We start from the raw sequence: 25,554 nt of genomic DNA, 5'->3' as shown, positions 1-25,554 counted from the left end.
GTGTCACCCGAGCTCCTCCAGCTATTCTCTGCATCTCACTTGCAAATGCCCCAGGGAAACACGCCGGCGACGGAGCCCCGGCCCGGGACCGGTTCCCCTCCCCGGCGGGGACCAGCCGTTGGGGCTGTTGCCCGCCCCGCTGGGGCTGCGGGGCTCGGCCGGGCCAGGCCGGCCCGGGGCGTGAACGGCGGCCCCCGGACCCCCACCCTGAAGGAGAGGGGCCGGGCCGAGCGCTCACCTCCGCCGCCATCCCCCGCTGCTCACCCGCCGCCTCGGGGAGCGGGTGCTGTGCACGGGGCTCCTCCCGCACAAGGGCCGCGCCGGGCTCCCGCAGCACCCGGGGCCCACTCAGCCGCAGCACCGCCGGCATCCCACCGTGCACGCAGGCGGGGGTCCCGCGGCACTCCCGTGTCCCACTCATCTTGTAGCGTCTTTGGAACCCCAAACTCTTCCTGTGATACTGCCTATGCCACAGCACCCGTGGGAGCCCTGGGATTCCATAGCATTCCTGGCTTCCCAGAGCATCCCTGGGATCCCACAGAATTACCTGGTGGCTCTTACCTCCATGTGTCTTCATACAGCCGCGACCGCTGCACTAAAGCATCCTGGCAGTAACTGGGGCTCCATCCAACTGAGATACCTGTTGAACAGGTTGTTCAGGAGAATAACCACCACGTCTTGATTGCCGGCTGGATAGTCGGTAGGACATAGCTTGGAGAGGTGCAGAGCATCAGAAACACCTCCAAACCAGCAGGAATTCCCAAAGAGGAAACATGATCATGAACAAGTAGGTACGAAGGTCCCTGCCCTCCCCAGCCGGTGGTGGGTCTCTGTTCAGCTCTGTGGTTGCTCGTGCCTGGGAGGATGCAAAAATGGTCAGGAGCTGCAGAACTTCAGAGTTACCCATTCCAGGCAAAAATTAAACCTTGAACATGTTTACCTCCTCTGTTATAGCTGTGCCATGTCTGAACGTTCATATTAAATTTTAATCACTTAAAGACACATTTGCAATTATGTTAGAATGAAAGCAACTTGAACAATATCCAGCTTAAACTAACATTCAGGAAAGACTGACAGAAATTAGACAACTGACTGTTCCAAACAGGTACTAAGAGCTGCCTTAAAACTTCAAATACCAGATTTGTAATTGATAAATCAATTGAATGAAGCCCGTAATAATCACTATTGTTACGACAACTGGCTGTTCCAAAGAGGTACTAAAAGCTGTCTTAAAGCTTCAGATACTGGATTTGTAATTGATAAATGAATTGAACGAAGCCTGTAATAGTCAGTATTGTTATAACAGTGATATAAAATACACCTTACCTGAAGTAACACATCAGAGGTTTGGTATTGCAGGACTGGAATGGTGCAGGCCTTGCAGCCACAAAGCCAGAGAGTTCCTTGGTTAGTCCTTACTGAGGAGCACCCACAAAAAGGCCACAGTCTGCACTTCCTACTGGGCTGCAGCCAACTGCCCGATGTCTCTGCTGCAAGCTGTTGGTGTAATCTGGGATGCAGGCTTGAGCTATTAGTCTAATAAAAGCAATATATGAAAGATTCATAAATAACTAATTTAAAAGCAAGTTGTATGTTTGCATACAGTTAAAATGCTCACGCTGGGATGTAACTTGACACTTGTGATTTTCTATTCTGCATTTCTAGGGAACATAGGCTTATGCATTGCCTCCTGCAGTGCTCACTTGTCTGTCAGTCAGCTGCACCTCTCTACTGATAAATTGTGAACTTACCTGGTTTTGATTAAACTTGGATAAAGGTCTTATATATAGCAAGTTTCTTTAAGATTCCTGACAATAGGAGACAGCTGAGTAGTGCCCCTGCTAAGGGAAGACGTAAGCTTAATTTGTATGGATGAGGACAATCTCCAAATGCTCATCCACAATAGACCAGGCTTTACTGCTTTCTCTGCAAACAGAACTATTTATTTAAAGAAAATGAGAGTAAAACAAATCTTTGCTCACATAAGCTGCAGTGGTAATTGTGGTTGCTTGCACATTTTCCTGTCAATGTGTATCATCTTTCACCTATAATGTTTTATTCTTCTAAGGTTGCTGTTAGGTTTCCTGTAAATATAAAGATACAATGAGAGAGTCTCTATAAACTAACTTACTGGTCTTAAAAATCCTGTAAAATGCAAACAGACAAAATTAACACAGAGTGGAGATTACCAGATGGCAGAGCTTTTTCATCACTCTCTTCTGTGACCCACCACAGCAAGTCCCCCCTTCCTTATCCCTGTGGGGTGCAAGACAGGGAACAGCTGCTCCTGGGTGAGAGCAAAGCTGGTCCCTGAGAAACTCCTTGTGACAGGTAACCTTATGGAAATGCATCTGGGCTACACACAGTATGTGTACATGGGGTGCACAGGTAGCTCACATAAGACAATCCACCCAAGTAGTAACTAACCTAAGTCTTAAGAAAGGGGAAAAGAGAGGCTGGAGACTCACTCAGGTCTTAGTGCTTGGCTTGTCTGCTCATCCTGAAGTGGCAATTTTTTGATCAAACAGAGTGTGCTAGCACTGGTGCAGGGTTATGGATAGTCAGACCTGGCTCCATTTACATGGCAAGGTAGCAGTGACAGTGTGCTGGACTCCAAGCTCTTATGTGACCTCCTCCCTCCCCCTTCCCACAGGCTCCTTAAAACAAGTATTTGGTTCAGTGATTATTTATTATTGCACTGAAAGGGTATTAGTTGATTTACAAACATATATAATATTATTTATTACATTTTTACAAAGCTTTTGAACAATAAAACTATTTTACATAAATATGACTTTCATCCTCTCACCACCTGTCATTTATAAATCTTTACTTCTCATATGGTTCGTACTATTACCCAGGTCTTCATAATTCCTCATACTAACAGATAGTAGCTGTAGCAGCAACTTCCTTAGAGGAGTTTAGTCAGCCTTCTCTTCATTGGAGCTACTGGACTTGTTCCAGCGCTGCAGTCCCACAGTGGTTCCTCTTCTTCCAATTTCTTACCCTCCAGAATTATCATTTTCAGAAGAATCATTCTCAGCATAAAGCAGTCAATTCATGAAAATCCATTAAAACAATTCCTGCACCCATTATTGATTAACTCCTTGCATTTTGTGGCACTGCTGTTCTTTGGGAACAGTTCCTGATGTGTCCTGTGTTTTCACTTTTGTGGGGCTGATTTGGTTTTAATGAGATCAGAGAGATGTCATCTTAAGAACAATAAAGGCCATAACAATTGAGGAATATACTATGACCAGATCATTAATAGTCAGAAACAAAATTAGGGTTTTTGGAACTGTTTTTTTGATTTTAGAAGAAAGAAAGAATGATCAAACTTAAGAATATGCCAAAAGCAAACAGCATTTTAAGGCACAAGTGATCTTCCTGGCAAGTAGGTCTTGTTTTAATATAATGATCCACAGAATCAGCAAATGAGAATTTCTTTGGTTTGTAGCCAAGCTGATTTCGTGCCTTGTCTATTCGGAAAGTGTGAGTTACAGTAACATTCCACACCTACAATCAAAAAGGACAGTTACAGAAGTGACTTTAATATCTGATTTTCTAGAACTTGGATGAAAATACATCAACAATGATATTACAATGGAATTAAAACAAAAAATGCAGACTTGCAAAAATGTATGCATTTGGAGCTGGATTCTGTCTGGAGCTAACAGAATGAGTTGATGCAGCTAACAGGTAAAGAGACAAAGCTCAGTAGATGGAGTGCAGGATGAGTTTATGGTACCGACTTCTCACTTGTGAATGTGAGACAAAAGACTAAGGAAATCCTGTGCAACATACCAGCACCCTTCCCTCAAACTGGCTCTTCTGTACAGAGAAATGTGCAATGGAACTGGATAAACAATTGCAGGAGAGTGGTGTGGTTTCTCAACTCTGCAGAAATGCATTATCTATGAGTGGAAAACACACGCTTTGGGGAATTACATCCTCCACCTCTGAATGCCTGGTACCTGTGAAAATGCTTAAGTTGCATTGTCTCAATGATTTCTGCTTCAGATATACAACTAATGTAGAAGTAAGTGCAAAACCAGATACACTGTCGAATAACTGAAAATCTACAGCAGAAGTTAACGAGGTCCCCTCAGTGTCCTATCATGTTACAATACAGTAAGAGACTAGATGATGGATTAAAGCATTTTGGCTTATATTATAAATCATAATATTGTACAAAAATGTAAGCTAGATCAAAATTAATTTGTCTAGAAGTTGTTTGTTTTCTAGAAAAGTGACTTTTCATTACAATTTAGAATTATTTTTAGTAGACTTCCTAATTGTTGGCTAGCCTGGTACTATGATAACTGCTTTGATCTGAGACTCTTGCTCTGTGCTCTTGGCCCACTTTCCTTTAATAAGTAGTTCCACAGCATAGGACAGTTCGTTGGAAACAGTGATGTAGTATCTGTTTTCCTCTTTGTGCCAGCTCTGTGTCAGTCGCTCTGTCTTGCACCTTTAGGGTGTTTCCCTGGATCATCAAGTAAGCGTTAATTTCTGACAATTTTATAAGGGGTGGCCATGGAAAAATCAGGCTATGAATGGACTGCGTAAGCCCTGGATGGACTTTGCCCTGAGCAGAAAACCAGAGCTCTACTGCAGACAATCCTGTCTGCATCTAAAGGGTGTATCACAGAACTTTACAAGAATTTTTGTCGGAGATATAGAAACATTCTCTATTTTTATATATTTACCTCATTCCTTGTCAAGAAAGGTGTAAAGCTAAAAACAGGCTTGAGTATCACGTGCAGATACTCCATCACAGTGGCTGTGAAACAAAGTTACTTAATGAGACAGCTGGATAACAATAAAATGAGATGACAGCAAACAGAATGAGTGTCAGTAAATGCTGACACTGCACATCCTATAATTCCTACTGGTATCAGAGGAGGCAATTAAGGTGGTAGAAGGCAGTATTTAATTTATAAAGTACATGATGGACTCAGCTTATTTAAATTTTATCTGGCATAATTAAAGCTAAATGGCAGAAGTGATTATTATTACCTAGAATAATGTTAAGTTATATAATTCCCACAGTTTGGGTCCCTGCATTTTATAAAACCATTGTATGGCTTTACAAGAATAAGAATACAAATAAAAAGCACAATAATTATGTATTTTATTATTTTTACCTGATACATGAACGAGAAGAACGGGAATATGTATCCAGGGTTTACTGTAGCCTAATTTCTCAAACTAGAAGGGGTATAAAAGGAAAGAAAATTTGAGAATTTGTACCAAATTGTGGGTGTCAATGAAGCATGAAAATGACTGTTGATAAAACATGTATCAGAACTTTTCCAGCTCATCTTCCCCTCAATAGTGTTAGTAAGAAATGCGATTGAAACCCACTACTCAATCTCCAGTGCCCACCTCCCTCCCACCCTTTGAATACTACTGGATAGTAAAGGGGAAAAAAAGTTATTTCCAAGGAGCAAGTGACCAAGACTGGAATACTTCATCACAGTTGGATATAGGCCCATCTACTGCAATAATTTTCCTGGAAGGCTTTTCCATGTTGGCATCGCAGGATCAAAAATCTAGCATGGTCCCAAATTCCAGCCTGATGCTTATGAAAATATAATGTTGCCTCTTTTTAGCTTTTAAAATACGACTCTAAATAGTGTTTCCTTTTGTGATGCAGTTGATGGCAGAACAAAGAAATAAACAACACTTATAGAAGGCCTGCCAGAGGCTAATAGTGGAACTTCTCACACACTGTGAGCTTGATTTACAGAAATGCTGCTGTTCCATAGTAGGTTTTATACCTCTCAGCTACATTCTCTCGAAACAATAAGGGCCAAACTCCACAGTTACACATAGCCAAAACTTCCCTTCCAGCCAGTGGAACTTTGGGATATGCAGGGAGAACGGGACTGACTCTAATGTTAAGTAATTAAGCAATTAACGTGCACTGAACTTCATTTAGTTATTATGGTCTTCTAGCTAACCATGTGAATAGTGCCCATATAGTGCATTAGAGCTGAATGTGCGTGCAATACGTACTAAAGGGACTATCCATTCAGAAAATACCACATTTTCACCATCATGTACGTAATATGCCTGGCCACTCTGTTAAAGAAGCAGAGAAAAACAATTAAAACAACACTAAACACAGGATCACATTTTCTTTCTTTCTCACACCTACCCATCTTGATTTTTGGACAATATACCAGCAGTGAATGTATACAGATCAGATCAGCAAACTACCATCACTGGACTTCACTGTGATCTCAAACATGTCTCATACTTTTGGGCAGACCCATGGTGGCAGTAGAGCTAATCATGATTAATGGTGTAAATAAGAGTAATGTAGATCATGCAATGTAGATCAGAGCTTGATTTCACTAGGTATTAACCCAACTGTTAGAGCATTAAGTTCTTTGTCATGTGCAGGAGCCAGAATCATCTTCATGAATCCAACAGAAGTAGCAACAAAAAATCAAAATTTAAACCTATTTGAATGTTAAAACTCCTGGGACACAATGTTTATATTGTTTACTTACAGCTATATATCCTTTCTCAGAGGTGAGAGCCTCAGCAGCTAGTAAGTGAGCTTGTACTAGATTTCCTATGTGAACCCAGTTCATCTGAACTTCATGATTCCCAAACTTGAAGTTAAATAGTCTCCGCTTGATATTTACCTGTAGAAACAGAAAATACACAGTAGTTACTTTATTCCTTTATTATGCAGAGTAACACATTCATTTTGGTTCAGCCTGAATACTTAGAATTTGCTGTATTTGTGTACAATTACAGCACAAGAAATGTGTCACAGGGCTAAAAAACAACCAGGTGGTAGTTTTATAAATCAAGGACTGTTGCACTGATATGCAGTGGTAAAACATTGTGACATTAGTGTTTGGCTGCAACTAAAGTGCATATTTACATGACATTATTTCCATTAAACGGCCAGGGATGCAAGTTCTACCATGTCATGTCAGCCTAGCATTTTTTTCTTTTCACTTAAAAGTACTACTTGATCCTTGACATTTCTGCAATGCTCGTATCATGCTACTTGTTATCTTGCATCAAATGACCTATCACCAAGCTTTAGTAAGAACTACATTCAAGGTACTTCCACTTATGCTATCCCCTTACAACCAGTTGCAGTGTCCTTCAGAAATGACTACTTAACACATACGGCTACTCGCGGCAGATGGCGCTGCTCGTCTGGTCCATATATGCCTGGTGGACGAAGCACACAAGTATGGAGCTTATCCCCTCCTTGGAGAGAGAACAAAACGTGATTTTCAGATAGCTTTAATATCAACATCCGGCTGACATATATTGTCTGAATTTTACATTATGAAGAAAAGGACCAGTCTGACCATTCTATGTGATTCGGCTTCCTAGTACCTTGTTTTCATTCATGTATAAAATTGAATGCAATAGTAGTGAAAAGACCCTAGCTTAGCAGCCTGAAAACCTGATCTCTCTAACCACAAATGGACAGGGACAGAACAAATCAAAACTTCCTTCATCTATGCCTCCTGCTTGATTGACTTTTGCTGTTTATTGTAGATACAGTTTATCATGTACATATTTGTCCATCATTGTAGACACATGCAAAACTAGAAGAAGGTCATTCGATTTGCTTTATTTAGAAACCTTGCTTGCTTGCAGCTCAATGGCATCACAAAGGAATGGAAGATGTTTCTTATACAGAGGCTTTCGAATGAGTTAGAATATTTTAACTCAAAATGGATACTTTAAGCTTTACATGTGAATCAGTAAGCAGACGACTCTGACTCCTGAGAACAGGCACAATTACATCTTTTTATGCGGGCAAGAGGTGGTAGGATTTGCTCAGCAGTTAATCAAGGATGCTAAAACTGAAACCCCACCTAATTTTGTAATGTCAACTTTTCAGTTCAAGCAAATCAGTAGGAAGAGCAAAATATTTTTATCTTTGTAATAGCAAAATATTATTAATGTTGTAAAAGCAAAGATAAAAATAGTTTCCTTGCCATGTACAGATAGATTTTTAGCCTCAGCTCTTCATATGCATGTCTGACTTTAGAAGCTGACATAACCCTGATATTGCTGATATGTTTAAGAAACTGCAGCTATTCTTGCCAGACACGTAGAAGCCTTTGGGGATTATGAGAGTGACCTATTGGATAGTGTTACAGTTTGGTATTATCAGAGAAGGTTGAAGTGATAGACTGAATGGAGAATAAACACACAATTCCTGGATCTACTGTAAAACTGGTTAACTTTTAAGGTGATTCAAATAAATAAGGGTAAATTTTCTGAATTCTCCCATTTATTGTTTGAATATAATCCCTTATCTGTCTAGTTATACACATTAAAAAAATTAATCACTCACCAAAGGGAGGAGTAGAAACAAACAAAATAAATCCTTATTTCAGTTAAAGTATACTATTTATTGATAAATGAGCTTCCAGAGAATGGAATACCCATTAGCACTACTAACAATAGGAAAAACCCAAATATTTTATATGTACCTTTGAGTAAAGTTCCATTAGCAGCAAGAACCATTTGGTCTGCAATTGCCTTTGTTCTAGAATAATGATTAAATTGCTATAAAGAAAGGCAGAATATGATCAACATTTTAATCACATTATTGCACCTGTAAAGGTAAACTTCCTGTTTATGTCTGATACCATTTAAATCTAGCCAGCTTGTAGAAATCAGCTTAGTAAAACCAAACTAGAAATAACAAGAAGATTTAGCAAATACGTATTTTTTTAATGAGAAAGAAACTTATCTGACTTACATACACAAGTTTAGCTTCAGAGTGAATTTAAATCCACTAGTATTTACTTAACTTGCTTTTTTGTGCTGGATATACTGAAAAGAAATAATATAAAGCTAAATGTTCTGGTGGGTCAGGTAATTTGATTTTGAAAAAAAAATCTATTTTTAGCTGGGAAAAGTTTTTTTAAACAGTAAATTAAATCTGAAATTAAAAATTCAGACTTTCCTAAAAATGCTTCCATTTCTTATTGAAACTATTTGGGAAGTTATAAATACTTCTCTCCCAGCAGCATCTTTTACCATTAACAATTGCACCCAAGCGTATTTAGACAATAGGATTCTGGACGCAGCTAGCATGTGCTGGCTTAGTGATTACTTATCCACATGAGGCTATTTATGTATCATATATTGAATTTTGTATTGTCATACTTGACACTGAAAAATATACCTAAAAGTCCCACCATGGAAAATTACTCTCAGGTAGCTTGCTCCACCTGCTTCACCTCCCTCTATGCCCCACCTCTCTTATGTACACTATTACATGATCACCATTAGAGAGAACATACAAGTAGGGCTCAGACACATGCAACTAATTGCAAATTCCTGAAATGCTTCCTCCAAAGTCTGCTGTGCTGTGCAAGCTGTGCACAAACTGACACATACAACTAAGTGACTTAGGAGGCACCAGCAGAGTAGCAGTCAGTCCTATTTAAGATTCCTGGACACAGGATGTACATTCTGAAATTATAGCTTTTAACAGCAGGCAGTGTACTGGGAGCAGGAAAGAACAAATGGAAAGAGTGGCCAGAATGCATTGAGCTTCACATTTCAGCTAGAAAATATTTCCTAAATGATCATAGTAGAGAAGGAAATGGTATTTCTGAGCAGCCCAGAAATGACTGTAACTACTGCCTGGCCTGCAGCAAGAAAGCAAGGTTTGGGAACTTCAAAGAAGCAAAAATGTGTGTGATAAAGATGTAAAATTTGCTATTTAACAATATTCTCCAATGCAAAGGCTCACAGTTCATAATATTCATATTATGCTCATAATACTCAGTATTTACACAGCTGACGGTGCCCTGAAAGCCCTTCCTCTTCAAATGTTTTTGATAAATGTCACATTCCACTTTTCTTAGGTATTTTATCATCTCAGATCTGTCTAGTTATAGCATATCAAATCCACAATGATTTGAGTATTTCTTCATTGACCATAGGTCTATTTTTACTAATGAAAAATAATTTCACAGAATGTGATATATCTACAGTAAACCAGCTTCTGCTCTCAGAACATCCTTCACATATTCTATCCATTAGAGCACAGTAAATACCATGTCATCACATGAACCAAATACCTTTTCCAGTGGAAAATACGGCACAGTTTCTTCATCTCCTTCTTCAATAGGATTCCCTCCAAATACCACGTTCACTGTACTGGTATATATCAGTCTAGGGATATTTCTTTGTTTGCAGACTACAATGGTAAATTGTAAATTATTTAAATAAATTATTTAAAAGAAATCATTTTTAAACAAAAATAAAGAGTGAGAAACAACACATGAACTGGCAGCTTCTCTTTTTGAAAACAAACATGCTTATAGAAGAAGATTTTAACATTAGCTTATAATTTAATATGGCATTACCTTTCATTCAGCTGGAATTTTTCATCCAAATATCTGCTATGTAAATATTACATACTGTGTTCACCAAATGTTTTATTACTTGAACTTTACTACTGAAGTTTAAGTGAATTAATATGCAAAATCAGGAAATTTTAGCATCTACAGAGCAGTCAATCCAGTTGCCTCATTTTGAAAACAATGAATTACTGTGTTGTAAATATTTGGAACAAAATAGGATAATAAAATCTATCACTAAATGTAAATTAACAGGTTCAAGCTCCTCCCAGATTCTTGCTTTGCTGGAAGCCTACAGAAATTTGACGTGCAATGTTTCTGTGGGTTCAGAGGTTGGGGTAAGAAGGGAAAGTGTGGCAACTTCTTCCCTCTAACTCATTTAGAGTTTTACTTGCCTACCACTTCACTCTAACTACTTCTTCTTTTTTTCAGTGATAACCCATAAAAATGGGTCTAAATAAAAGCTGCTTTTACCATTTTGCTTTTTTAAAGTTTTGCCAATTGGCTTTTGAGTAAAAAGCAAAGAGAAAGTCACTTTGCTATTTACAATACACTTGAAATATTTTCTCTGGAATTGAATATACAGAAATAAATCTATTAATATTTTCCAGAGACAGCATTTATAAATCAGAATATAATAAAAGGTGATCATATTTAGATAGATGATTGGCACAAATAGAAAATTTTCTATATTAATGTGATAAAATAATAGCTAAATATACTTAGCACATCTACGGCTCTTGTTACAAAATGTTTACAACACAACAAACAGTACAATTTTTCTCATGTTACTCTATGAGGGAAGAAGATAATATGTCTCCATTACATGGAGTAAAGAGAACACATAACCAGTTCATGGAGGACAGTTTAAGTTGGTCTGCCAAGGAATGAAGTCCAAAGCTATCCCCAGTTCAAACCGGCAGCAAATCTATGAGTTTTACTAGGACCTGCACACCTAGCTTTACATCATACTCTGAAATGAGGGAGAGAAGAGCTTCATTTTATTGCCACATCAACACAAAAGACGTCCAATTAGAAGTTTTTTTTAATTCATGGGTTGGTTCAGATGCAAAGAAAGAAAATCTAGGTACATACCATCAATTATTATCTTTGTGCCTCCCACATTTATGGATTCAATCTGATCTTTCTTTTGAAGCTAGGAACAGAGTTTGCACAAGATCAGTTAATTGGACAAGTCACTTTCGCAGTATGATCGTTACTATTGCCAGACCTAGAACAGCTGTGGCCTTTTTGTGATGTATGTGTTACATTTCTGTGTCCTTCTGACATACAATGATTTCTAGCAGTTCTCATTTTTATTGTCTTGATCAGTGCATGAATAAAGTTGAAAACTGAAAGATAAAATGCATCTGAAAGGAAATTACAATACTTCATTTTTTTTGTCACACCCCAGATAATCCATGATACAGAAACAGTAATACAGGCAGGGGTTATGCTCTCTGAAACCTTTCAATAATTCTTGTTCCAGTGGCAATCTGTTCTGTTCCTAGAAATAAATTAGTAGTTTCATGACATTTTTTGATAACATGCTCTATGAAATCACTGTTATTTAGCTTACCTATATTGAATTGCTGGTCTGTTTCCTCATGAGCTCAGAAGAAGAAAATTCATCCGTACTATTTCTACGGCAATTTTGTCAAACTTCTTCAGATTAGAGGAAAAGGATATGCCTTCATATCCAAGATGCTTTTCCTTTTTCTAGAGTACTTCATGTAGTACATTAGTTTCATGCTTTGACTTTTATTATGTAGGGATGATCTGACCTTTATGACTAACTTCTGTCTGACATATACATATAATTACATTCTTTGCTACATGCAAACAAATTTTTGCTTTCACGAGAATAATGACAGAAAATGTTAGGAAAATTTTACTTGCTTGTTCTAATCCTGACATTCCACATGCAGCCACATGAAAAACGCAGTCAACCCCTTCACATGCTGTGAACACTGCATCATAATCCCTCACATCACCCTGTAAAATGAGAAAAGAATGGATTTTTGAGTGGTAGAGCTCATTACATTCTCTATAGAATTAGTATTAACTACGGCTATCAAGGAAAACTTGAAGTAATTCTGATCTATTTTTCACAATACTTAACTAGACTTAAGTAAGACATTATAAACATGGAGAAAAATCCATGACTAAGAATTCTGTCAGTTTTTTGTTGCAAAACAAATATGACTCTTGTTGACTTCAATTATAACGCGTATTTTCACACTTAGTCCAGCATCCTGCAGGCTGACAAAACTTGTTTGACTTGAATGGGAGCAGCATATGCTTGAAGGCTGGAGAATCAAGCCTCAAGGACAAAATATCACAGCAGGATTTGGTGGTTCAGCTGTCTGCCAAACAGAAGAACCCCTTTTCTGTCAGCACCTTAAGGTCTAACTTGCGCAATCTGGACAAATGGTTCTGCTGATTTAAGCTTTATTTTAGGTGCATTGAGTGATAAATTTAATTACAGTTTTGTACAAGATTAAAACAAAAAAATGCACACTGTATGCATCTAATATTGTATTAGTATACATTAGTGTATTATAATCATGTTATTTGAAATACTATATACTAGTGAACACTGTACTGTATTAAATACACACACTATATCTAGTATTGTATTACATTTTTGCATACCGGGTAATACTATATGAATAATATTCCACATACATACAGATATGAGTGAAAATACAATACATTTGTTTGCTGAATTGTGATACTTCTGAATATTATATATTCTTTATTGTACTATAATGAAATTGAAAGAGGAATCACAAAAGAAATGTCTGGAGGTAATTTTCAGAGGTAACCTAATTTTAAGAGGTAACCTAATCAGTCTTTACCTCTCAACATTTTTCTTCTGAGGTTGCCAAAGAAATTCACAAAAATGGTTGACTTACACCCCACTTCAGTCAAATGCTAAAATAGCTAACCAGTATAAACAATATTAGCAATCTTTGAATCACTGTTGAAGATCTCTGAAGTGACTTATTATTTACCAGGACTCCATAGTTCCATTTCCTAGGTAATTCACCTAGACGTTCTAATATCTATTATTATAAAATATTCTCTTAAAAATTGGATTTAAAATCCTCAAAACTGTTGTTCTCCTTTACAAGATGTAAACTGCCATCAATTCATCAACTTAAATCAAATTGTGTGGATGTAGATGAATATAACAACCTCTTTTTTGTTTCTGTTGAACTGACTCCTCATTTCACCTGACGGCTCTTCCTTCTTGTACTGGAAAGGGCAGTGAACAGTCAATATGTACTTGTCTCAGTGTTACTCACAGTTTGCAGACCTCTTCTATTCCCAAGTCATCTTTTTCCTATCCTGGAAAGTGTGTTTCCTCAATCATTCTCTGCACAGCATTCTAAACTTGTGATCACTTTTATTGCCCTGTCTTGCTCTCACCTTTTGCCTCTAAATAATCTCCCTGAGTAGTAAACTTCTTCACCTATGCGAGCTATGTGTTGAATGGCACCTCCCACTGGTGGGAGGACTCTCGAACTTCACTGGTGACACTAAGATCTGACCACCTTGACTCTGCTGCCTCTTACTTATGCACATGAGGACCTTTTACCATGACTTCTTATTGTCCTTAAAGGCTTTTCAGTAAATGCTTTTATCAAAAATCCCTAAGAGGAAGCCTTGCTAATGTGCATAAAAGTAGTAGAACTTAATTCACTGCAGTTAAGTAATTGCAACATACCTTGAAAAAATCTGCTCCCTTTGGGATTTCCCATTTAGGTTCCTGTACGTCAAACAGAACAACAGCAATTCCTGACCTAACAAGAGCACATCCCAGATTGTATCCCAGGTAGCCTCCACCTCCTGTCACCATTGTTTTTCTGCTTCTGTTAGCCAGTAGTCCAGCATGCTCATTTAGGTTGCTCTCACTTGGTTGGCTGCAGTGGAGCTCTTCTGTGGATCCTTCTTGCATCACGACTGCAAGACAGAAGATCTCCTGAAAATCCTGCTAATACTTTTAAGATCTAGACAATTTCGGTAACTTTCATGTTACAATGTTACATGTTACTCCTTTCTTGACTATATTTATTTATATATTTTTATTATCTTAATGTGTTTAAAATGTATAATGATTTTGGTGATGGGTTTTCTATGTACAATGACTAATGAGCCTGAATGCTTTTATATTCCAAGATCTAGTCTTTTCCTCATACTCACAAGTTTCATATTACATAGAAAAAAAAGAGAAATTGCAGGATTTTGAAGACGTTATAATTACCTAACAGGTACAATTACCTTTTTGAATGCTTGGTATATCAAACATTTTATCCTTGAAAACTCATGACTTCTGATATATTAATGCCAAAGACAGATGAGCCTACTAGTCAGGGGAAAAAAATAGATCAAGAATATAAGAAAGGATTTATTCTGCTTTTTAAATACACTTTATTTCACATTTGGGTCACAGTCACCATTTTAAACCTTTCTGGTTAGTCTTCTGCCCAATTCTTACTAACCTTTGTCCATATTCTTCTCATTGGAGCACTCATATACGGCTATACTGACAAGGAACAGAAGCCCTCTGCCCTGGGGGTTCATCTACTTGGGCAAACTGATTAGAATATAATTCTGTGATAAGCCATTTGACAGGAGTTACCCATCTGTACACTTTGTTCTGTATTAAAAATGAATTCGTTCTACAGTAATCACTTCAGAAATTCACTCATATTCTGCATTTAATGTGACTGGTATTTCAGATCACAATATACTCCTAGAAATTAGCCCAGCATATTTTCCCCCACAGGCAGCCTCTCTGTCTGATAACTTGTACAGCCTTTGCACGTTAGGATCTAGGTTCTTAGGTCCCCAGACAGAAATCCAGAATAAATAAGTCTGAAATCTGTTAAATTAAGCCACTTTAAAGTGGGAGCCAAACTGGGTGCCTGCCAGTCTAATATAGGAATATAAACCCAATTTTGCCACATTATTATGGTTTTCTCATACTTGGAGTGGGTCCTTATAGCAACGTCCCCACACATAAGAGTACACCATTTGCCACCAGCTGGGCTTCTTAGCTTAGGTATATAAGCATAGTTAGCTCTCAGTCTTTTAAACCAGGCTGCAATAGAGATTATGCAAAAACTGGTAAGTGGTAGATGCATCACTTCCAGGGTGATTAAAAAATACTGGAAAAGCAACAGAAAATGCAGCCTCCAGTACACAAGATTGCAGATTGGTTTTGCTGTTGCTTAGTTAGGGTTTTTTTTAATATATATATAGTTTAGTTTGTGATATATTTCTTATTTTATACATTTTTAAGCTTTCAGACACAGGGAAGTAAGTACCAGATCCTCCACACCAATGTCAGCTCACTAGGTTCAGTGAACTGAATGGCATAATACAGTGGAAAAGATATGAGCTCCTTATGTTGAAAAACATCCTGACATTTCAAAAGTGAAAAGTAATCCACATTTCCAAACAAAGTTTAAACTAGAAATAACATAATAAAACTAAAGCAAGTAAGCTTTCTTGTTCAGTCAATGAAATTTAAACTGGCATCTCTGGATTATGCTACATAGTAGCTAAGACATATAAAATACTTTGCCTTGTTTTCTGTGAAAATGCACAGTTTTATATACCAAGGTCAAGCTTGTGACATACATCATAAAAAGATGTATTTGAAAAATGGCATATATTTGAATACTTGTTATTAATATCTCCTTAAATTTTAAGTAAGATGGAAGTTGTATTAAAAAGTTTAAAGATTTTACTAGAAATTTCTTTCTTAAAAAGCACTAATAGCATTAATATACTAATCTGCTTCATGGAATTTGAAAATTATAATCGAATTTTGAATGTAAATAATTTACTGTAAGAAAATACTTATTTCCAGAATCACTAACTTCCTTGTTTCTCTAAATTTATGGAGCTATTCTGATTTATTAATGTATTCTGCATGATGAGCATAGTTACACAGTGCACGCTGCGTGTGTTGCTCTTAGCTCCCCTACTTTCATTTCAAATATAAGATATGCACAAGTTACTTCCATAAAGAGTTAGACTCAAACATTTCAGGTTTTTAAAAACAGCTAAAGAAGTAGGTAAGTACCCTTCGCAGAATCCTGGATGTCAGCGTTCTCCCAGTCCTTCTTGTCCAAGTATGATGGCGAGATTTCTCCTTCCTGGACAATTAGTAACACAAGGACATCCAGTACTCTCAGACAGAGATGTTCACGTGTGCTCAGGCCCTTTTGCTGTTCCTGCTCCTTTGTAGCTGGTGGCTGGGCTGGGAGCCAAAAGAGGGCAGGGCTTAATGCGTACATAATTTATGTTCCTTTTCAGGAAAACAGAAATGTTTTCTCCACATGAGACCCTTCTAAGTAGGATGGTATCTCTTACCTTGTAAAAGTATTGATAAGATGTTAGACAACACAAATATACTATTGGTGCCATCATTCTGTACATACATTGTACTAGATTACTGAAACATCTCACACTGTTTTTACAAAGCACCGAGAAAAGGGTTCTTAAGTAAAGAAAACGGGAAAGAAATTCTTAACACTAATGCTTAAAAGTAAACCTCTCTTGCAGTTGTGTGAAACTTTGGTGGGATATATCTCATCTAAGAGCACAGTCTCCTTTTACCTGCAGTTTTCAATCTAAATTTGAATAAAGAAACATAAAATCTTGTTTGGGAGCGGTACTTAGCACTTTCACCCTGAGTTTTCTATCTTCATCCCCAACCCAATTATGTATTTGCAAAGAGACTTAACTGTAGGTACAAGAGTTGTTCTCTGGCTTCCAAGTCGATGAAGCGCAGGCAGCAAACTAACTGGTGCACAGCAGACCTGGAAAAGGTGATTTACTATTACATAATGCATTAAAAATTAATAATGAATTAAATTATTAATAATCATAGTAGTTCTGTAATCCTAAAATGTTTAAAACACATATCCTTTCGCAAACTAAACAATGAGAAATTAAAGCCAACATTATAAAGTGGGTGTGTCTAAAATTAGGTCTCAAAGTAGTTGTTAAGATGCTAAAGAAACACTCCCAAATCTAAGTGAGTACAATTTTAAGTGATCCCATGTTAGAAATATCTCAAGTTCACAGGTGACTTTGCCATTTAAATGTAATTTAATGCTCATGTGCTGACAAGAACTCAAACTGACACTTAGGCAAATATATTTTAGCATAACATATTATGCATTTAAGTCCCTGTAGTCTGCATTAGGACTAGAATATTTGAACTTGTCAAATTAATCTGCACTTCTCAGATTGCCAGGTGAGTGAAAACCCAGCTGAGTAAAACCTCAAGAATACCAAATTCTCTGTTAGGAGCTGTCCACAGCACTGATAGCTTTTACTATTGAATCGGAGAAAGAAAGTAGCTGTTCTACCTCTGGACTACTACAGAACTCCTCCACAAGTCAAAGCTGTTGGTCAGCTTATTCATAGCGTATTGATACCTCATTGCTCAGTGAAAATCAGCAAAGAGCATTTTAAATTGGCTTTAGGTTCCACCTTAGCCAAGAGGAAACACCTCAGAAGAGCTTTCAGAACTGGTATTTTGTACCTCTCCTGTTACACTTATTCGCCTATCTTTAATGAAGAAGTGAGGTAGCCTTATGTCATTCACTGTATGCTGCTAAGTCCATTTGAAAAAAACAGAAGCTGAAGTTACAAGCTGTTAAATCAGGATTTAAACTTGCTTTTGGTTTTGAATCCCTCTGTACAGCCTTTTTCTACTTTTTCTTCTATAATCACTCAGCTCATGTAGGTACACCAAAATAAACAAAATATCCAGTGCTTCTAGGAGATGACTGCATAAAATACAAAAGGAAGGTGTCAGAGAGTTTACTTCTTTATTTACACGGACAAGGCCCACATTTCTGAAATGTTATGTCAGCTTATCAAAATGGTACTCACATCCAGACTGTAAAGCCATGTTGAAATGTCATTGCACTGTTTCACAGAGGAATCTAGTAAGCTTACATGAGTTAATTTGAAATCACAAGCTGATAGATGCACTGATAAATCTGAATTGAGTAAGAAGAACTTGGCATAAAAAAAGAGAAGACACTACCTGTTCTCCAGCATACAAAGGAAAAGACTCATCCTATGCTAATTCTATGGGCACCAGTGCTGGGTACTGGACCACAGTGAGGAGGTCCAGACCATGACCAAGAAGACAGATGTGTGGAGATTGGGTCTTTGTCCCTTTCATTCAGCATGTCACATTAACTTCATAGATGTGCATTTCAGGTCACAGAACAGGAGCAAAATTCCAGCTGTGAGGTAATGCAAACCTGGATAAGGGGTTTTAATTCTGTGGAAGACACTATGCAGAAAGAAGCCTTAACCAAAGCATGAAAAGCTAGCCAGAGGTCTGAGTTAAAATCACAGCCGGATGTTTGGCATGAGTCATAGGCAGGATGGGATGTTCTACAGTGCCCAAGGGCATAAGAATAGCAAAAAAGCTTAAGAGACTAAGCTCTCTTTTAAAGCTATCTCAAAGATAGGATTTTGCTGAAATAAGTGTAGCATAAAAATATTATCTCATTTGTCTTATTAAAAATTCTGTATCTAAGCTGTAAATTAGTAGAGTTGTTTAAGCTCATCATGTGTTTGTAGATCTCCTTATGCACTTGTTCACATCCAGATGCCCAATCGTATGTACTGATGCAATCATATGAACTCATAGTGGTGAGACTCGTTTGGACAGTGTACCAGAGAGCTGATGCTTTCTGCAACCCCAAAGAAGTCTGAACAGATCTGTTGTAGGGTGTAAGTACTTTTGACTAAAAGTATTTAGCTCTTTATGACTACAAAACCGATCATCCTCATAACAAGGATTGAGTCTAAACCAGAGAGCTGAGAGAACTGAAGTCACAATAGTGAGATACTCACATTTTAAGTGAGAGATGACAGGAAATGTTCAAAAAGGATTTAAATCAGAAGGCCTTGCAATGTTAATGGAAAATAATGGAACTCTCTTCTAAACAATATATCTCACTGTGCTTAGAATTTTTGCTTCAAAAAGAGAAATCATGGGATCTGAATTTGGGAAAGGACACTTAAGAATATTTATTTTTTCATATAATCAAATGCTAAATATTGGCCCATATCAAATATTTCTAAGGAATGAAGATGTCCTTAAAAGATTTCCCCAACACAATATTAATGCAACAACAGATTTAATTTACATACCCCAAGTATGCATTGCTCAAATGCAACATTAAATACTTTACGTAACACAATGTTCTTCACATTCCTTGCTAAATTAGAAAAGTAAGATACAGAGGCAAAACAACTTACCCATACCACACTGTAAGTGCATGCCAGAAGGGTAAAAGGAGATGCAGATCCTTATTCCTGTTACTGGACAAAAGGCGTATTTTCGATGCTTAATACAGCAAAACAACAACTGTATGCTAGGACTAAGTTAAGATCCTTTGGGCAGTAAGCTCCCTCTCATTTTTTCATTACAGAAAGATACTAAGCATTCATCACCATGCATTTCAGTACCTTTTGTAAAGAATTCTTCTCTGTATAACAATGTAATTACACATTTCTGTTTAATATAATACTAACAAAGTTCCAAAAGTACATTTAATAGAGAAGATATTTTGCTTTTTCTGTTTTTCTTATAGCCAGTCATCTGTTAATGGCTTTTTCTTTTTACAAGATACAGTGTTTCTAAAACCAAAAGTATCTAGCACTTTAGATGTGTTTTTCCTTTTCTCCTTAAATCCCTCAGTTCTTCATTAACATACATAAACATCCCCAATCTATTCCTTCCTTTTTCCTATGTCTTTGGATATTTATTTGTGTAAGGATTCTGCATATTTCACCATTTCCTCATGGGAGGAATAAAGCACACACAAACACTTCAAAGCACAGCCTTGGAATGTGTCATCTAAAATGCTTTTCCAGTTATGTTGTTCTCATTTACTCTGCGTTCCTGGCTGCTTTGCATGCTGCACAGACTAATTTACAGGTCAAATGAAATGATAACTGTGAGACTGCATTGCCACATCAGGGTAGAATCACAGGAAGAAACAAAGCAACTTCTCATAGCAACAATGAATATGCCCTTTATCAGCTCTCTCTCAGGTCTGGTTAGAAAAGGAGACAGTTTATGCAATATTTGAAGGGAAGGAAAACATGCATCATAAATAAAAATACTGCATTAACTTGTATTGAATAAAGGCATGTTTCTATATAATGAGTAGGGATGACAGCTTGGCTTCTTACATGTAGGAATCACAGAGGAAACGAAAGCCACAGGAGCTATATATATACATGGGCTTTAAAAAGATTATTGAAGACCAATCCTAATAGGTTTCATTTTAATTTAAAGGTTTTCCAACAGCTATTGCACAGGAAGAGAGAAATACAAATCACCATGACTACTACATGGTTTGTTTTCACACCTAAAAAACATTGGAGCAGTTACAAAAGCATAGGAGACGGCTTAGGATGGACGGAAGACAAGGATCTGTTTTGCACTATGCCAAACAGATACCATTTTAAAACTTGTGATAATTTCTACCAAGTTTAATTTACAAAGTTCCATTCATCTCTATTGTTATTATTAACCCAGAAATTTTTAACATAAGCTGCAGAGCTTTCCAAGTAGGAAAAAGAAAAAAGCTTCTAAGAGAGATTTGTTGTTTGCTAGCTATTTCTCTGTTAAGGAAGAGCTTTGGTACCAGATAATCTGTGGTCACAATGACAAAGGCAGCCCAAATCATTGAAAGCATATAAACCTGTGGCTTACAAGGTCAGCCTAATCTACCTACCAAATTCTGGGCAGAATTGATGATTCTAACTGAAAGCTATTCACAGTTACCCATTCTTGCTGCAAAAACAGCACTCTCCTGATAGGTGGCAGAACACATACTTCAAGGGCAACTGGTTTGGCTGTTTAATTCATTGCATGCAAATCAACATATTCAGTGAGTCATGGCAATGACACGACTTACAACCAACCTGCCAGAAAAAGTATGTATCTTTGTTAATTGTAAAACTCCTCTTTTATTATGTCATGAATACAGTGAATTGCATTCCAGGAAGCAAGTGACATATACCTGACAGACCAACATTGAAGTGTCATTAACAGAGCACTCAACTAGTCAGGTCATCACAACTGAACCATCTCCTTAAAACTGTTGGGAGAAGGTAGGATGGGAGTTTCCAGAAGACAGAAACTATATTTTAAAGGAAGGAACTGCTCTGAATAGATAGCAGGACTCAGCAGCCTGTCAAGCAAGACAAAGGCTTCAGAAGCATAGAGAGAGGCTGCACAGCCTGGAAACACTTGCAAAGAAGTTAAGCTGGACAGGATGTAATGGCTAAATACTGTAACATCCAACTCTTTCATAGCTTCTGTGGTTACACAAATTCTAACATCAACATTTGTTCCCTGCTTTTCAGTTGCATTTTTCTTGAACTTAAAACCCCCTTGAGCTCACACCACCAGCAAAGAGAAGACTCCTGAATTCCTAACACCTTCTGCAAGCCTGGGAGCATGCTGAAGGGAACTAGAGAAACTTGCTATGCTCTGCCAACAGAAATAAATGACCAGTCTACACCAGAACAGCTGAGTGATGGGGTGAGCATTAGTGTAGGTTGTCATGAATTTAGGATATACGCACTGACGATCAGTCTACAGAGACACTGTGTTTTGAATGAGTAAAATCACTGAACACCAAATATTACACAGGGAAAAACAACAGGCTGTAAATGAGAAGTTTGTCAGAATGCAGTCTAAACAGCACACTGAGAGATTCTGATGCTTATTCACATTTGCAAAATCTGACATGTGCATTATCTTATTTCACAGGAAGTCTCTGATATAATTTAACATACCTGCACAAGTATATTTCATCATTTAATATTTACATACCCCAAATGAAAATGTAATGATCCTATTTACAATTAACATTTTCATATCAAAGCATCTCAATAGTTACACTTGTACCAACATATATGCTAACACATATGCCACAAGAAGTGATGATGCACAGCACAAAACACCATTTTAACCACAGTACTGGTACTAGCACAGAAAGTGGGAGTCAGCTGCTGCAGAGCATACAACACTAAAAAGAGGCTTTTATGGTAGAAAATTTTGAATTCCTTATGGAGACAAAACAGATGGAGTGACATAAAAGATATCTCCCATATGAAGGTATATCCAGTCATTCCCATCAGCTGGCACTCAGACATGCAAATGGCTCCTGAACAAATTCAGATCAAGTGTCTGAATTTTGCAGTCTGAATCCATTTTTATTAAGTATTACATATATTAAACAACTGAGATGAACTCTTAACCCTCTGAAAGACAACAGTAAACATCTACAAAATAGCAATGAGCTGTCATTGCAGAGTTTCTCAGTAAAAAAGCAAAGTGTATTTCATATTCGTAAATCAACTAGAAAAATATATGCTTTATCACTGTAGTTAGCTTAAACTTCATTTTCTTACATGGTACTAGCAAACATTGTTTATCTTTTTAGGACAGGAAACATATAGGAACCTAACAAAATTGCTTAGAAGACTGGCAGTGTCTGGTTATACAAACATAATCAGGCTTTATCAGCAACAAGACATTACTTATTTGTATGTCTGATGATTTCTCAGTTACCAACTCTAAATCTTTCTCTACTGCCAACACAAAGAACAATGTGTTGAAATAAACATGAGTAAACTTCTGTGGCAAAAACGTTCATTCCAAGCCTTTTTTCTGTACTAAGGTTATTTCTTAAACTTCTGATGCAAAACTAGCACAAAGAATTCTCTTTCTAGTATCACAGCCACCTGTCCCATCTGTTAGGGATAATGAGCACCAGCAAAGAAGTCTCAAACCAACTGCCAAAAAAGTTATCTTGGTCATACCACCAACTGATTGAAGCAATTATTAGTATGATGCAGCAGAATAGAAGAGAAACAAAAGCTGTGACCCTGTATAACTACTAACTATATTAGAAATATACATGCACTTTTAAAATTTGCATTAGTTATATTGAAAAATATCCTCTACATATGTTTAAACATAAGCCCTTAGTGTTCAGGGCTTGATTTACTTTGAGTCCTACAAAGTCAGCAGCACTTATCTATAACTTCTTCCAGAAGTTGAGACAACAAAGAATACATCTTCCCTTTTTCTTTTTGAAGCTGTAAGCTTTAAGCACACTCTGAAAGGAAGCAGGCTAGTGGTACCACTCCAAACCTCTTCCATCTTTTCTTCATCTAAAATTTAATCCTACAAGTCAAGCACATGAATAGTTTTAAAAATACAATTCAAAACATATAAACTGCATAGGCTCATCATCACCCCTGGCAAAATGGTAATGGAAAACTAGTATAAACTAACTTAACTTTCAGTTTTCCTTACTTACATGTAAGGAAATATTTAATTTAATCATTCTACAAGTATGTCTTTCTATACACTCTACAAGCAATAGTATACCTTGGAAGGCTGAAAGACAGAGATGGCCATGAGACAGTAGCTTCTGTCTCTATATGCCTGTAACAACTTTCTTGCTACTACAGGGTGATTATATATCTATATCCTCTCTAAGCCATCTCTCTTTAGTGATCAGCCTTTATGTGCTGAATTCTGCATATACCTGACCAGGCTCCAGATTCCATTCTCCAGGAAGAAATCAAGCATTCTTAACCAGTGGGCCCGACTAAGTACTTTTTCCTTCTCATTGAACGACTGGGCAATGTTTATAAACCAAAATACAAACCTCAGCTATAGAAATAAGAATTTAAAAAACAGTCTCACTACATATCTGCCTTACCCAGTTCTTTGATGAATATCTTGACAGGCCTAAGTTCTCTGGAGCAACTCTCTGTAGTTGTCTGCATGTCTACTTTTTCCTCCCAAACAGCTCTGTGACAAATGCTTCTGTCTTGCTTAATACTGAGAAAAGTACTTCCACCCAGCAGTATCTCTTTTCCTGTAATTTTTAAAGCAGGTTGGCTCTGCCAGAGGTTTAGTTTGTCCAGCTGCTTCTCCCACAATTTTGTAACAATAGTCCTGTGTTTGCTGAGACTGTCTTTACTATTTGTGGGGGCTTTTTTCAATCAGCCTTGTTCATTTAACAGATAAATCATGCAGCTCATGTAACAATAGTTATTACAGCCATTGCATCTGGTCCTAACCCTCTCATGTGCTTAGCTGTTTGCTCTTTGAAAGAGCTAAACCATTAATAATTACAAATACACATTTCCCTTCCTACTTTTATGATATAGTTCCCTTTGAACTGTTCTTTGTGTACTAAGCTATACCGTGGGCTGGCCCAGCTAAGAGCTAAAATCATTACAAATGTTTTCAACTTTGCAGAAAGTCACCGCTGGAAATTAATACATTTTACATTAGGGTTATGAGATATTATCCTTCTACTGAAATATATAAACTATCACCTATTTGTGGTATTTACCTGAGCATTTTTTAAAAGCCAGAATTGTCCTTTTGGTTTATATTCCGTTTTTGAAGTAATAACCTGTTTGAAAAAAAAACAAAATCTAAAGAAATATGCAGCTTTTCACAGAGACATATAGTGCCTTCGTATCTTTGTTTAGCCATGCTCTTGTGTGACAGAAAATCTTTTCATTAAGGAGATACATTGCATTTTAAAGCTCTTTGACTGCTATTACTATTGAAATGGCACTTTCTGGTTTTGGATTAGCAGTTAGGAAATGTAACAATGAACGGAAGGATGATACAATTCAACTGTCCTTTTGATACCTGTTCTAGGCAGGTATCAAAACTAACTCTGAATTATACCAGAAGCAGCAGGGAATAGTGTGCAACCCGAGCTAATTCAGACTGCTGAGATATAGATGGCATGCAGTGCCACCAGGGCTATGCTGCTTCCAGGAAACTAGCACATTAGAGTCCACCTCTGTCTGGCATCACATTGTACTGTTACCTGTTACACGACAGCTAACAGAAAAGGGAAAAGGAAACTTCATGTTGAGGGAGGATGCTGAAGAGAAGATGAGGAAAAGAAAGGGAGACAAACCTAAGGAGTCTTGGCACCACTTATTCTATGCAGAAAGAAGGGAGTTAAAAATTACAGTAAAGAAGGAAAGATGGGAAGACTCATTGTGCACTCACAGCCCAGAAAGTCAACTGTATCCTTGGCTGCATCAAATGAAGCATAACCAG

At 37.4% G+C, this 25,554-nt stretch overlaps 2 protein-coding genes and 1 long non-coding RNA gene across 7 annotated transcripts in view; all 3 read right to left on the bottom strand.

Annotated features, from left to right (window-relative positions):
• Positions 1 to 348: 348 nt before the first annotated feature.
• Positions 349 to 2,087, bottom strand: LOC133219453 (uncharacterized). Its single transcript, XR_009727444.1, has 3 exons — positions 1,983 to 2,087; positions 1,327 to 1,536; positions 349 to 856 (listed from the first exon to the last, which is right to left on the bottom strand). It is a non-coding gene; the product is annotated as an uncharacterized LOC133219453 (long non-coding RNA).
• A 155-nt stretch (positions 2,088 to 2,242) lies between these two features.
• Positions 2,243 to 17,950, bottom strand: LOC133219842 (putative short-chain dehydrogenase/reductase family 42E member 2). The gene is made up of 12 exons (XM_061367406.1): positions 16,474 to 17,950; positions 14,107 to 14,342; positions 12,273 to 12,368; positions 11,469 to 11,529; positions 10,092 to 10,210; positions 8,487 to 8,562; positions 7,160 to 7,242; positions 6,522 to 6,659; positions 6,022 to 6,087; positions 5,148 to 5,211; positions 4,710 to 4,783; positions 2,243 to 3,516 (listed from the first exon to the last, which is right to left on the bottom strand). Exons 1-12 carry the CDS (start codon positions 16,685 to 16,687, stop codon positions 3,313 to 3,315), a joined length of 1,431 nt encoding a protein of 476 aa, XP_061223390.1. The 5' UTR covers positions 16,688 to 17,950; the 3' UTR covers positions 2,243 to 3,312.
• Positions 17,951 to 22,431: 4,481 nt separating this feature from the next.
• VWA3A (von Willebrand factor A domain containing 3A) overlaps positions 22,432 to 25,554 on the bottom strand; it is a 29,757-nt gene continuing 26,634 nt past the window's right edge. For 4 of the 5 annotated variants that reach the window (XM_061367359.1, XM_061367367.1, XM_061367394.1 and 1 more), the window contains 2 exons: positions 24,824 to 24,886; positions 22,432 to 23,637 (listed from right to left, as the gene is read on the bottom strand). In XM_061367359.1, the coding sequence (XP_061223343.1) occupies positions 24,835 to 24,886 (52 nt within the window). In that variant the 3' untranslated portion in view covers positions 22,432 to 23,637; positions 24,824 to 24,834. The remainder of the gene's footprint in view (positions 23,638 to 24,823; positions 24,887 to 25,554) is intronic. The other variant, XM_061367376.1, reaches the window with a different exon arrangement.

The sequence above is a fragment of the Neopsephotus bourkii genome, unplaced genomic scaffold (assembly GCF_033783945.1).
Source record: "Neopsephotus bourkii isolate Nb327-2 ecotype Australia unplaced genomic scaffold, CSIRO-AGI_Nbou_v1 NB_126, whole genome shotgun sequence".
Lineage (NCBI taxonomy): Eukaryota > Metazoa > Chordata > Aves > Psittaciformes > Psittacidae > Neopsephotus > Neopsephotus bourkii.
The sequence above is the reverse complement of the archived record's forward strand: the minus strand, read 5'-3'. Positions and strand labels throughout refer to the sequence as shown.